The 13,134-nt window shown below is 48.3% G+C and overlaps 1 protein-coding gene across 1 annotated transcript in view; it reads left to right on the top strand.

The window, feature by feature from the left end:
* ARK2N (arkadia (RNF111) N-terminal like PKA signaling regulator 2N) overlaps positions 1-13,134 on the top strand; it is a 196,356-nt gene that overhangs the window by 126,252 nt on the left and 56,970 nt on the right. Inside the window, exon 3 of the mRNA XM_060236212.1 lies at positions 5,123-5,944. Within this exon, the coding sequence (XP_060092195.1) occupies positions 5,218-5,944 (727 nt within the window). The 5' untranslated portion in view covers positions 5,123-5,217. The remainder of the gene's footprint in view (positions 1-5,122; positions 5,945-13,134) is intronic.

The following is a 13,134-nucleotide window of genomic DNA, read 5'->3' as shown; positions in this document are numbered from 1 at the left end:
AAAGGAGATTGTGAGCCACTCTGAGACTCTTCGGAGTGGAGGGCGGGATATAAATCCAATATCTTCATCTACCTCAAAGGGTGTCTGTTGTGGGGGAGGAAGGTAAAGGAGATTGTGAGCCGCTCTGAGACTCTTCGGAGTGGAGGGCGGGATATAAATCCAATATCTTCTTCAGTAATTTTATGTGTGGCCATCAGTATGGGGCAGAAACAGTAAAACGAAACAGCTGAGTTTGGTCAAATCTTGCTGCCGCACAAAACCCAGTGGCATGTGGAATCCTCATGTTGGATCTTTGCTGTTCCTCCAACTCCATGTGCGTTCTGCTGAAGCAAGATCTTAGCTTGCTGACGGAATGGCCTCTTGCATCAGGAAAACACCCTCAGCGCCAGCAGAACAAGCTAGCAGTGTCCAAACCGTATGAACTACATATTGCTTTTAAAACAGGCTGGAGCATGGTTATAGGTAGTGATGTAACATCTCTGGAAATTTTGAAGCTACCAGAATAAAAACGGGAATTGGGGAGTGGGAGAAATGGGTGGGACAGTTAGCGTGCATGCAATGCTTCCTTTCTTAGCAAGTCTGACCTTATTTTACTGTTTTAACACTATAAATATAACGAATATAAATGCATCCTTTTAAACTTGGGGTATGAAACTGTACTGTTTGGCATTATTGGCAAAATTTAACAGTATGTTTCAATTCAAAGTGCTGTTTTTTACCTTTAAAGCCTTCAGTGGCTTGGGGCTGGATGCTTGAAGGACCGCCCTCCCCATATCACCCCACACGCCAGTTAATACCTGCCTCACAAGCCTTGCTCTCTGTGCCCCTGCCTTCAGAGGCAAGGTAGGTGTCAACCCAGAGACGGGGCTTTTTCAGAAGTGGCCCCCCATCTGTAGGATGCCTATCCCCTTGAGGCTCACCTGGCTCTTATATTGCTTTGTTCTATGTGCCAGACCAGAATGTTTCTGTCCACTCCAGCTATTACTGAAGGGGTTGAGATTGTAATACTATTTTAGTGTACAAATTGTTGCTTGAAGTCATCTGTGGCCTCTTTTTATGGTCTGTAATGTGTTTTTAATGGTCCGTATGCTAAGCTTGGTATAACCCTGGGTTTTAATTTATGTGTCTTAATCTTTTGCTTTCGTTGTTTTATTTTACTTTGTAAGCCCCCTAAGGCAAGGTGCTGGAAAGGTGGCATACATTTCCCCTAAATAAATCAATAATGGCATGATAAATGCGCCCAGTACTAGAGGGACAAAATGCCTTAGCATATATACCTTGGTTTTTATGATCTGAGAGGCAGGAGGAAACAAAAGCTGGAAACAGAAAACATGTTTTGTAGATCAAGATGGGTTCCCTTGTTATCTGTCTGTAGGAAAGGAAAGGAAAGGTCCCCTGGGCAAGCACCAGTCGTTTTCGACTCTGGGGTGACGTTGCTTTCACAACGTTTTCACGGCAGACTTTTTACGGGGTGCTTTGCCGTTGCCTTCCCCAGTCATCTACGCTTTCCCCCCCAGCAAGCTGGGTACTCATTTTACCGACCTCGGAAGGATGGAAGGCTGAGTCAACCTAGAGCCGGCTACCTGAAAATCCAGGCAACCTCTGCTCACGACCTGTGTTCGAATCCGGCGGAAGCTGGATTCAGGTAGCCGGCCGAAGACTGACTCAGCCTTCCATCCTTCCGAGGTCGGTAAAATGAGTACCCAGCTAGCTGGTGGTAGAGGGGGAGGAAGTGTAAAAAGACTGGGAAGGCAATGGCAAACCACCCCGTAAAAAAAGCCTGCCGTGAAAATGTTGTGAAAGCGACGTCACCCCAGAGTTGGAAACGACTGGTGCTTGCACAGGGGACCTTTCCTTTTCCCTCCCCATATGAACCTCCCCACCGGGCTCTGAGTTCTGCTGCTCAACATCTCCTCATAGTCCCTGGTCCTAAGGACGCCCGGCTGACTTCACCGAGGCCCAGGGCCTTTTTGGTCCGGGCCCCTGCTTGGTGGAATGAGCTCCCGCTGGAGATCTGGGCCTTTTGGGACTTATCAAGGTTTCACAGGGCCTGTAAGACAGAGCTCTTCTGCTAGGCTTTTAATTAATCCAGCGGGTGTCCTTGAAAGTCACCACTTCCTCCAGCATTTCACCATTATGGTGTTATAAGAACATAAGAACATAAGAGAAGCCATGTTAGATCAGGCCATTGGCCCATCCAGTCCAACAGTCTGTGTCACATAAGAACATAAGAGAAGCCCTGTTGGATCAGGCCAATGGCCCATCCAATCCAACAGTCTGTGTCACATAAGAACATAAGAGAAGCCCTGTTGGATCAGGCCAATGGCCCATCCAATCCAACACTCTGTCACATAAGAACATAAGAGAAGCCATGTTGGATCAGGCCAGTGGCCCACCCAGTCCAACACTCTGTGTCACATAAGAACATAAGAGAAGCCATGTTGGATCAGGCCAATGGCCCATCCAGTCCAACATTCTGTGTCACATAAGAACATAAGAGAAGCCACGTTGGATCAGGCCAATGGCCCATTCAGTCCAACACTCTGTGTCACATAAGAACATAAGAGAAGACCTGTTGGATCAGGCCAATGGCCCATTCAGTCCAGCACTCTGTGTCACATAAGAACATAAGAGAAGCCCTGTTGGATCAGGCCAATGGCCCATTCAGTCCAACACTCTGTGTCACATAAGAACATAAGAGAAGCCATGTTGGATCAGGCCAGTGGCCCACCCAGTCCAACACACTGTGTCACATAAGAACATAAGAGAAGCCATGTTGGATCAGGCCAATGGCCCATCCAGTCCAACATTCTGTGTCACACAGCGGCCAAATATATATATAGACACACACACACACACACACACTGTGGCTAATAGCCACTGATGGACCTCTGACCATATTTTTATCTAACCCCCTCTTGAAGGTGGCTATGCTTGTGGCCGCCACCACCTCCTGTGGCAGTGAATTCCATATGTTAATCACCCTTTGGGTGAAGAAGTACTTCCTTTTATCCGTTATGCTATTCTGTTAGCCATCAGCCACTGTTTACCGCCTATGTCTGTAAGATTGTTTATTGTGCTCCTCCTGTCTTGTAATGTTTGTTTTTATGATATTGTTTTTACTCTGTTGTTTTATTGTCGTGAGCCGCCCTGAGCCTGCTTGCAGGAGAGGGCGGGATATGACGCTAAAAATTAAATTAAATATAGATTTTTCATACTATTATTTATTACCTTAAATTTCTATCCCGCCCTCTCCGCCAGCAGACTCAGGGCGGCTAACGGTCAGTTCAGACGTTTAGATTTACAATTTAAAACCGATAAAATATAATTGCAATTAAAACATTCCATGGTGCTGTACCGCTTCGATAGAGACGGGCTCTTCTTTCCTGACAGTGATCGTATAGTATCATAGCTCTTTCTGGGTGGGGAAAACCCTGTCTTAAATAGCATTTCACTCATTCAAAAGAGGAAATATTTCATAGGAGTCTTTTTTCAGCGCTTTCAATATTTCCAATTTTTCGGGTTTGTAAAATAAATATGTGTGTGTGCGTAAAAATCCTAGGGGAAACAAACATTTAAAACGGATAAAAGGAAGCACTTCTTCACCAAAAGGGTGATTAACATGTGGAATTCACTGCCACAGGAGGTGGTGGCGGCCACAAGCATAGCCACCTTCAAGAGGGGTTTAGATAAAAATATGGTCAGAGGTCCATCAGTGGCTATTAGCCACAGTGTGTGTGTATATATAAAATTTTTTGCCACTGTGTGACACAGAGTGTTGGACTGGATGGGCCGTTGGCCTGATCCAACATGGCTTCTCTTATGTTCTTATGTGACACAGAGTGTTGGACTGGATGGGCCGTTGGCCTGATCCAACATGGCTTCTCTTATGTTCTTATGTGACACAGAGTGTTGGACTGGATGGGCCGTTGGCCTGATCCAACATGGCTTCTCTTACGTTCTTATTTTTTGTGTTGTCATGTCTTTATGATGGGGAAGATCATGGATCAGTTCAGTAGCAATTGGAAGGATGTATATGCGTAAGTCCCGGTTACTAAAGTGGGGTGACTATAACTACCCAACACTTTGATTCCTGGATTATAGGCAGGCATTATCCCCCTTTCAGCACCGTCCCCCCATTATTGTTTCTAAATTTATTAGTAGTGTAACTTCGATCTGAATTTTTTTTTTCCGTGCCAAAATATTATGGTCATTTTCAGCGAGCACGTAGCAAAACTCCACTAGCAGAATTCCCCCAAAGGAGGTTTTCTTATTTCTTCAGTAAAACTCAGAGCTTTCTTTGTAGCAGGAACTCCTTTGCATATTAGGCCACACCTCTCTAATGTGGCCAGTCTTCCAAGAGCTTACAGGGCTCTTAATACAGGGCCTACTGTAAGCTCTTGGAGGATTGGCTGCATCAGAGGGGTGTGGCCTAATATGTAAAGAAGTTCCTGCTTTAAAAAAAGCCCTGGTACAGCTCCACCCACAGAACACCTCTCCACTAGATAAAGGGGAGAAAGCATGAGAGCGGGGGGGGGGGCACCAGTGGAATCTTTGTTAAACTGGAATTGCCTTCATAAAATCAGTTTTATCTGGGCTTTTTTTGTAGCAGGACCTCCTTTGCATATTAGGCCACACCCCTCTGATGTAGCCAGTCCTCTCGGAGCTTACAGTAGGCCCCATACTAAGAGCCCCGTAAGCTCTTGGAGGATTGGCTACATCGGGGGGGGGGGTGTAGCCTAATATGCAAAGGAAATCCTGCTAGAATTCCGCCCCTGCTAGCCCCTGTACTAAGAGCCCCGTAAGCTCTTGGAGGATTGGCTACATCAGGGGTGTGTGGCCTAATATGCAAAGGAGCTCCTGCTAGAATTCCGCCCCTGCTAGCCCCTGTACTAAGAGCCCCGTAAGCTTTTGGAGGATTGGCTACATCAGGGGTGCGTGGCCAAAAAGGCAAGAAGTTCCTTCTACAAAAAAAAAAAAGCCCTGCGTTTTATGCCCAGCAAGATTCTTTGTGTTTTTTGGAGGTTATTTCACTTCCCCCCCCTCCCCCAAGATCGATTTGGCTACTAGAATGGAGTTGTCACAGCCAACCTGTTCATTTGCTCTGTGTGTTCTCCCACAGGTCACTTTCCTGCTGAATCCCTAGGCTAGTCCGCTCCATCCACTTAAACTCCGTGCCCCATGATTTGAGACCAGGAGAGACTCGGGAACACTGAAATGAAGATGGAGGCGGCAGACAAAGTAGAAGAACTCATTGGCCCAGAGGCCCCCCCGAAACTCTTGGAGAAACAAGAGGCGGCAGCTCTGGGCGAAGAGGGGCCTCTAGAACTAGAAATGCCCACTCAGAAAGAGAGTGAAGCTGTCGCCGAGGATTCCACGGTGCTCGCCTCGATGCCCTGCCTGCTGATGGAACTGAGGCGGGACTCGTCCGAATCACAGCTCGCGTCCACGGAGAGCGACAAGCCAGCCGCCGGCCGCGTCTACGAAAGCGACTCTTCCAACCACTGCATGCTGTCGCCTTCTTCCAGCGGGCACTTGGCCGACTCCGACACCCTGTCTTCCGCCGAGGAGCGTGCGCCTAGCCGAGCTGAAGCCGCCGCCGAGGGCGAGGCCGCGGCGGTCCCGGGCTCAGCCGTCGGAAGGAAATCCCGGCGGTCCCGGTCGGAGAGCGAAACCTCCACCATGGCGGCCAAGAAGAACCGGCAGTCGAGCGAGAAGCAGAACGGCCGCGTCGCCAAGGTCAAAGGCCACCGGAGCCAGAAGCACAAGGAGCGGATCCGGTTGCTGAGGCAGAAGCGGGAGGCGGCCGCCCGCAAGAAGTACAACCTGCTGCAGGACAGCAGCACCAGCGACAGCGACCTGACCTGCGACTCGAGCACCAGCTCGTCGGACGACGACGAAGAAGTTTCCGGGAGCAGCAAGACAATCACTGCGGAGATACCAGGTAGAGGGTGTTTTTTAAACTGAACTGCCGGCGTAGAGCTCCCGCCGCCCTTTTCTCAGCTGCCCCCCGCTAAATTTTAGAGGAGCGACATTTGAGAAATAAAATAAAAATAATGCACTAGGAGAACTTCAGCTCTGGGGTAAATTTTGGGGGCTGCAATGCGTTAAAAAAAAAGAAAGAAAGAAAGAAGCGTTTTTAAAAGGCGACTCGCAGAGCCTCTCGATGCCCTTATTTGCGCAGCGGCAAATTTAAAAAAATGGCCCGTCACGGTGAGTCCGGTCCTCGCTGTCTTATCCTGTCCTCAGTTAATTTCTGTGTGCCTTTAGGCAGAGATAGTTAAATCGGCCTAGTTTTGCAGCTGTTTTGTTACATATCTATATAAAAAAAAATTGTCGATACGCTGCAGTTGTTCCTCCAATCTGCAGATGAAACTCCGTAGGGTTTCGTTCTTCTCTTTGCAGTAAAGCCCTGCTTTCTCCAATCCTTCGTTTCAAAGCCGTGCTTTCCAGCCCTGTCTCTGTGCACGATGAGCTGGTTTGACCTTCCCGTGAGCTAACGGGCAAGGTGGTAGCTTCAGAGCCTGTACGTCTTCTACATGGGTTGCCTATTACTAACCCGTCAGTTTCCACAGCAGACGAGCTCTACCTTCCTTCGTTGTGTGGAGCGCACAGTTATTAATAACCAGCTCCCCCCCCCCACCCCCAAAGTGCAGTGCATCCATCCCGCTAGACTAAGACGCCAGATCTTTTGGCCGTTCTCGCGAGAAAACGTTAGAAGGGGCATTTTGGAAATTTTTTCAGTCTGTTAAGGCCTTCGATCGCTCCGTCAGTCCAAGTAGCATGACCGGGAGTATGTATCATCTACTTTGGCATATGGTACTCAAAAATAACTTGCATTTTATAGCAACCTTAAAATAAAATACTATTTAAAAAGCTTTTGGTTTGCCAATCTTTTTCTGGGTGAGCGTGCCTGGTGTCTTTGCACAGCTGAAATAGGCACTTTAAAGTCAAGCTATTTATCTACTGTGTGCGCTGAAATACGCACTTTAAAGCTATTTCTCTACTGTGTGCGCTGAAATACGCACTTTAAAGCTATTTCTCTACTGTGTGCGCTGAAATACGCACTTTGAAGCTATTTCTCTACTGTGTGAGCTGAAATACGCACTTTAAAGCTATTTCTCTACTGTGTGCGCTGAAATACGCACTTTGAAGCTATTTCTCTACTGTGTGCGCTGAAATACGCACTTTAAAGCTATTTCTCTACTGTGTGCGCTGAAATACGCACTTTAAAGCTATTTCTCTACTGTGTGCGCTGAAATACGCACTTTAAAGCTATTTCTCTACTGTGTGCGCTGAAATACGCACTTTGAAGCTATTTCTCTACTGTGTGCGCTGAAATACGCACTTTAAAGCTATTTCTCTACTGTGTGCGCTGAAATACGCACTTTAAAGCTATTTCTCTACTGTGTGCGCTGAAATACGCACTTTAAAGCTATTTCTCTACTGTGTGCGCTGAAATACGCACTTTGAAGCTATTTCTCTACTGTGTGAGCTGAAATACGCACTTTAAAGTAAAGCTATTTCTCTACTGTGTGAGAAGAGGGAAAGTGCAGTGATTACTTCATGCCCTGACCTTTGGAGTGGGTCTCCGGGTCTCCCCCCCACCCCCGCTAGAGTAACCTATCACATTTGATGGAGTCTGCCTTTACGTATGTGGTATGTTTGGGCAGGGTTGGCCAAACCTGCTTAACGTAAGAGCCACGTAGAATAAGCATCAGATGTTTGAGAGCTGAAAGACACGGACGTCAAATGTTTGATCATCTTCAAGTCCTTGAAGGGCTGTCCTCTGGAGGATGGTGTGGAATTGTTTTCCATGGCCCCAGAAGGTGGTGGGCTCTCCTTCCCTGGTGGTTTTTAAACAGAGGCTAGATGGCCATCTGACAGCGATGAAGATCCTGTGAACCTTGGCAGTTCATAAGAGGTGATACGATCACTGTCTTCCAAGTCCTTGAAGGGCTGTCCTATAGAGGATGGTGTGGAATTGTTTTCTGTGGCCCTGGAAGGTAGGACCAGAACCAGTGGGTTGAAATTAAATCAAAAGAGTTTCCGGCTCAACATTAGGAAGAACTTCCTGACCGTTAGAGCAGTTGCTCAGTGGAACAGGCTTCCTCGAGAGGCTTCCTTGGAGGTTTTTTGGGGAGGGACCATGGCTCGGTGGTAGAGCATCTGCTTGGGAAGCAGAAGGTCCCAGGTTCAATCCCCGGCATCTCCCACTAAAAAGGGTCCAGGCAAGTAGGTGTGAAAAAGCTCAGCTTGAGACCCTCGAGAGTCAGTGCCAGTCTGAGTAGACAATACTGACTTTGATGGACCAAGGGTCTGATTCAGTAGAAGGCAGCTTCATATGTTCATATAAACAGAGGCTAGATGGCCATCTGACAGCAATGAGGATCCTGTGGATTTAGGGGGAGGTGTTTGTGAGTTTCCTGCATTGTGCAGGGGGTTGGACTAGATGACCCTGGAGGTCCCTTCCAACTCTATGATTCTGTGATTCTAAGACAGGAAGGAAGGAAAGCAAATAGATGGAGGAGGGAGAGATGGAAAGAAAGCAACTTTAACTTTAAATGCGTTTTCCAAGCCGCCGGTTGACTTGGCTTGTTGAAGTAATTTAAAGATACAAATATCTTCTCCAACCCGGCCGACGGGGCAGTGGGGGCTTCGAGAGCCACACAATATGTGTGTAAGAGCCACATGTGGCCTCCTGAGCCACAGTTTGGCCACCCCTGTGTTTGGGCATAGCCAGCGCTGTAGCTGCCCAGCCTTAATTTCAGTTTGGAGTGTGGGTTTGTGCGGAATATCCCACAACTGAATTGAATGGAGGTTCCTCAGCAGCAATCCCTGGTGGATTTCAGCCCCAGTAAATATTGGTTAGATGAGCTTCCGATGCAAGCTTTTGCATTTGTTTAAGGAACGCTTAAATGTCCATGCTAGTCTCCAGTTTGGTGCAGTGGTGAAGTGCGCGGACTCTTATCTGGGAGAACCGGGTTTGATTCCCCCATCCTCCACTTGCAGCTGCTGGAGCGGCCTTGGGTCAGTTATAGCTCTCTCAGAGCTGTTCTTGAAAGGGCAGCTTCTGGGAGAGCTCTCTCAGTCCTACCTACTTCATAGGGTATCTGTTGCATGTGTGTGTGGGGGGGGGAAGCTAAAGGAGATTATAAGCCTCTCTGAGATTCTGACATTCAGAGTGAAGGGCAGGGTATAAATCCAGTTTCTTCTTCCAGTTACTGGGCTTTTTTGGTGGCGAGGGTGTGGGTGGAGAATTGCCTGCTCTGTAGAACTGGAAGCGGATCAGATGTGCAAAAGTCCTGCACAATGCATTCTTTGCTGGCCTGTGCCAGTTAAGACTGCACGAGGGGTTGCAATCCCATAAAATGCAACAAGGAGGGGTTTCTAGGCTGGCCCTTCCCCTGACATATAATATTTCCATGAGGTAGGACTTCACACGCAGTCAGTGACATCATTCGGGGGTCACATGACGCAGCGCTGACCAAGCTGTGGAGCAGCTGAGCTCCCTCCCTGCCATCTTTCTCTGTGTCCCACGTTGATAGGCCCAGGTGGGCCGCTGTACTGGTCTGAAGCAATAGAACCAACAGGAGTCCAGTATCACCTTTGAGACCAACAAAGTTTTATTCAGAATGTAAGCTTTTGTGTGCAAGCACATTTCTTTAGACGAGGAATGAAGTAAAGTGAGCGGAGCTACATATAAAAGGTAAAGGTGCAAGCGCTAGTCGTTTCTGACTCTGGGGTGACGTTGCTTTCACAACGTTCTCACGGCAGACTTTTTACGGGGTGGTTTGCCATTGCCTTCCCCAATCATCTACACATTCCCCCCCAGCAAGCTGGGTGTTCATTTTGCCAACCTCGGAAGGATGGAAGGCTGAGTCAACCTTGAGCCGGCTACTTGAACCCAGCATCTGCTGGGATCGAATTTAGGTCGTGAGCAGAGAGCTCGGACCGCAGCACTGCAGCTTTACCACTCTGCTCCACGGGGCTGCAAGCTACACATAGCTGGTTATTAACAATTTGAGAAAGCCTTTGCTCCTAGTGGCAGATCAAAGGTTTCCTCAATTTGTTAATTTTACTATTCTGCCACTGGATTTTAACTTTGTACCACTTTGCATTCTAAAACACTGCCCCCACCAGCTATATGTAACTCTGCTCGCGGTACCTCATTCCTCGCCTGAAGAAGTGGGCATGCACATGAAAGCTTACATTCTGAATAAAACTTTGTTGGTCTTAAAGGTACTACTGGACTCCTACTTTGTTCTGTGTTCCATGTTGTAAGATAATGGTAAATATGAAGTGGAGCAGAGGAGGCAGGCAAGAGGGCGGAAGTGTATTGGGACCAATTTGAGAGCCGGTTTGGTGTAGTGGTTAAGTGGGCGGTCTCTTATTTGGGAGAACCAGATTTGATTGCCCAGTCCTCTGCCTGCACCTGCTGCTGTGACCTTCGGTCAGCCACAAGTTCTTGCAAAGCTGTTCCCTCTCAAGAGCAGTTTCTGTCAGGGCTCTCTCAGCCCCGCCTACCTCACAGGCAGTTCTCCCTCTAAGCTGAGTTAGTGTGAGCCAGCTCACAGGGTTTTCTTAGCCCCTGGCTCATACATTTTTTTCTTAACTCAGGAAAAATGGTCCCAGAGCAAACTAGTTTACGCAGTAGCTCACAATTTTAATGCTAGTCGTTCACAAAGTAGAATGTTTGTTCACAAGACTCCACAGCTTAAAGGGAGTATTGCTCACTAGGTGTCTGTTGTGCGGAGAGGAAAGGAAAGGAGATTGCAAGCCACTGAGGCTCCTTCGGGTCGTGAAGGGTGGGGTATAAACCCAGTCTCTTCTTCTCAGGGGTCGTTTTGTAGAAAAGTAGGTGGTGGAGCTCATTAACATAATTCATTAGCATAACTCACCAGCCGAAAGCGACCCGATGCAAGAAAAGAGAGCCCTGGGCGAGCGAGGCCTGCTTGGACTGGTTAGAAATCATAAGAACATAAGAGAAGCCATGTTGGATCAGGCCAATAACCCATCCAGTCCAACACTCTGCACACAGTGGCAAAAAAACCAAAGTGCCTTCAAGAGGTCCACCAGTGGGGCTAGAAGCCCTTCCACTGTGCTCCCCCAAGCACAAGAATACAGAGCATCACTGCTCCAAACAGAGAGTTCCAACAATAAGCTGTGGCTAATAGCCACTGATGGACCTCTGCTCCTTATGCCTATAAAAGCCCCTCTGGAAGCTGTCTATGCTTGTAGCTGCCACCACCTCCTGTGGCAGTGAATTCCTCATGTTAATCACCCTTTGGGTGAAGAAGGACTTCCTTTTATAAGTTCTAACCCAGCTGCTCAGCAGTTTCATTCAAGCAGGCCTCGCTCACCTGGGGCTCTCCTTGGCTGCCACCCCTCCAGTCAAAATGCCAGCAAGCCACCCGCCACCCAAAATCACATAAGAAGTGGCGAAAGGGTGATGCGGGCTTCTCCAGGGGTTAATGAGGGCTACTTGGGGTGTGGCAAAGCCCCCGTTGGCTGGCTGGCTGCCGGCTCTCCTAATCCAGGGATTGTTATGCAGCTGCACCTCCTATTCAATGGGGGAGAGGAGGGGGAACCCTCAGAAAGGTTCAGGAGCTGCGCTCCTTTGAGCTCCTGCTGAATCCGAAGCCTGCTTCTTCTTCAATTCAGGCTGAGAGCTACCTGCTCAGGAAAGGGCTCCAGCGCAGCACGGTTCTGTAAGGTAGCATCGCCCTTGTCTGAGCCAATCATAGTAAGGCTTCTCGGTTGACGTCTCTGGCACACAGAAGAATGTGGAAGGGTAGGAGTCTGTTTCTGTACAGCAGTACTGTGACAAACAACAGCCACTTCATCCTGGAATTCATGGGCTTTTGATCTTGATGGCTCAGATGATAGAGGCTTAGTACGAAGCTAGCAGTTGGCAAGTGATGCCCTCCCGTACCGCGGTTTGAGAGCCAGGGTCTTTTCCCCTTTTCTTCCTGCACTTGCATAAATCCCTGCAGGTGTAGCTGTAATACTTCTGAGAATGGTTGCTGTCCTTCTAAGTGCGTGGAGTATTTTGCCTTGTGCTTCTCTGTTCATAAGAACATAAGAGAAGCCCTGTTGGATCAGACCAGTGGCCCATCCATTCCAACACTCTGTGTCACTTAAGAACATAAGAGAAGCCCTGTTGGATCAGGCCAGTGGTCCATCCAGTCCAACACTCTGTGTCACATAAGAACAGAAGAGAAGCCCTGTTGGATCAGGCCAATGGCCCCTCCAGTCCAACACTCTGTGTCACATAAGAGAAGCCCTGTTGGATCAGACCAGTGGCCCATCCATTCCAACACTCTGTGTCACTTAAGAACATAAGAGAAGCCCTGTTGGATCAGGCCAGTGGTCCATCCAGTCCAACACTCTGTGTCACATAAGAACAGAAGAGAAGCCCTGTTGGATGTGGCCAGTGGCCCATCCAGTCCAACACTCTGTGTCACATAAGAACATAAGAGAAGCCATGTTGGATCAGACCAATGGCCCATCCAGTCCAACACTCTGTGTCATAAGAACATAAGAACATAAGAGAAGCCATGTTAGATCAGGCCAATGGCCCATCCAGTCCAACATTCTGTGTCACACAGCGGCCAAATATATATATATATATATATATACACACACACACACACACACACTGTGGCTAATAGCCACTGATGGTCCTCTGCTCCATATTTTTATCTAACCCCTTCTTGAAGGTGGCTATGCTTGTGGACGCCACCACCTCCTGTGGCAGTGTCACATAAGAACACAAGAGAAGCCCTGTTGGATCAGGCCAGTGGCCCCTCCAGTCCAACACTTTGTGTCACATAAGAGAAGCCATGTTGGATCAGGCCAATGGCCCATCCAGTCCAACACTCTGTGTCACATAAGAACACAAGAGAAGCCCTGTTGGATCAGGCCAATGGTCCATCCAGTTCAACACTCTGTTTCATAAAGTGGCCAAAACCCCGGGGGTCATCAAGAGGTCCACTATCAGGGTCAGAACTCCAGAAGCCCTCCCAACTGTTGCCCCCTAAGCACCAAGAAGACAGAGCATTGCTCCCCCAGACAAAGTGTTCCATGGATACCTTGCGGCTAATTGGCATTCATGGACCTCTGTTCATATGT

This window comes from Heteronotia binoei, chromosome 4 (genome assembly GCF_032191835.1).
Source record: "Heteronotia binoei isolate CCM8104 ecotype False Entrance Well chromosome 4, APGP_CSIRO_Hbin_v1, whole genome shotgun sequence".
NCBI lineage: Eukaryota > Metazoa > Chordata > Lepidosauria > Squamata > Gekkonidae > Heteronotia > Heteronotia binoei.
Note: the sequence above shows the minus strand (reverse complement) of the source record. Positions and strands in the feature narration are given on the sequence as shown.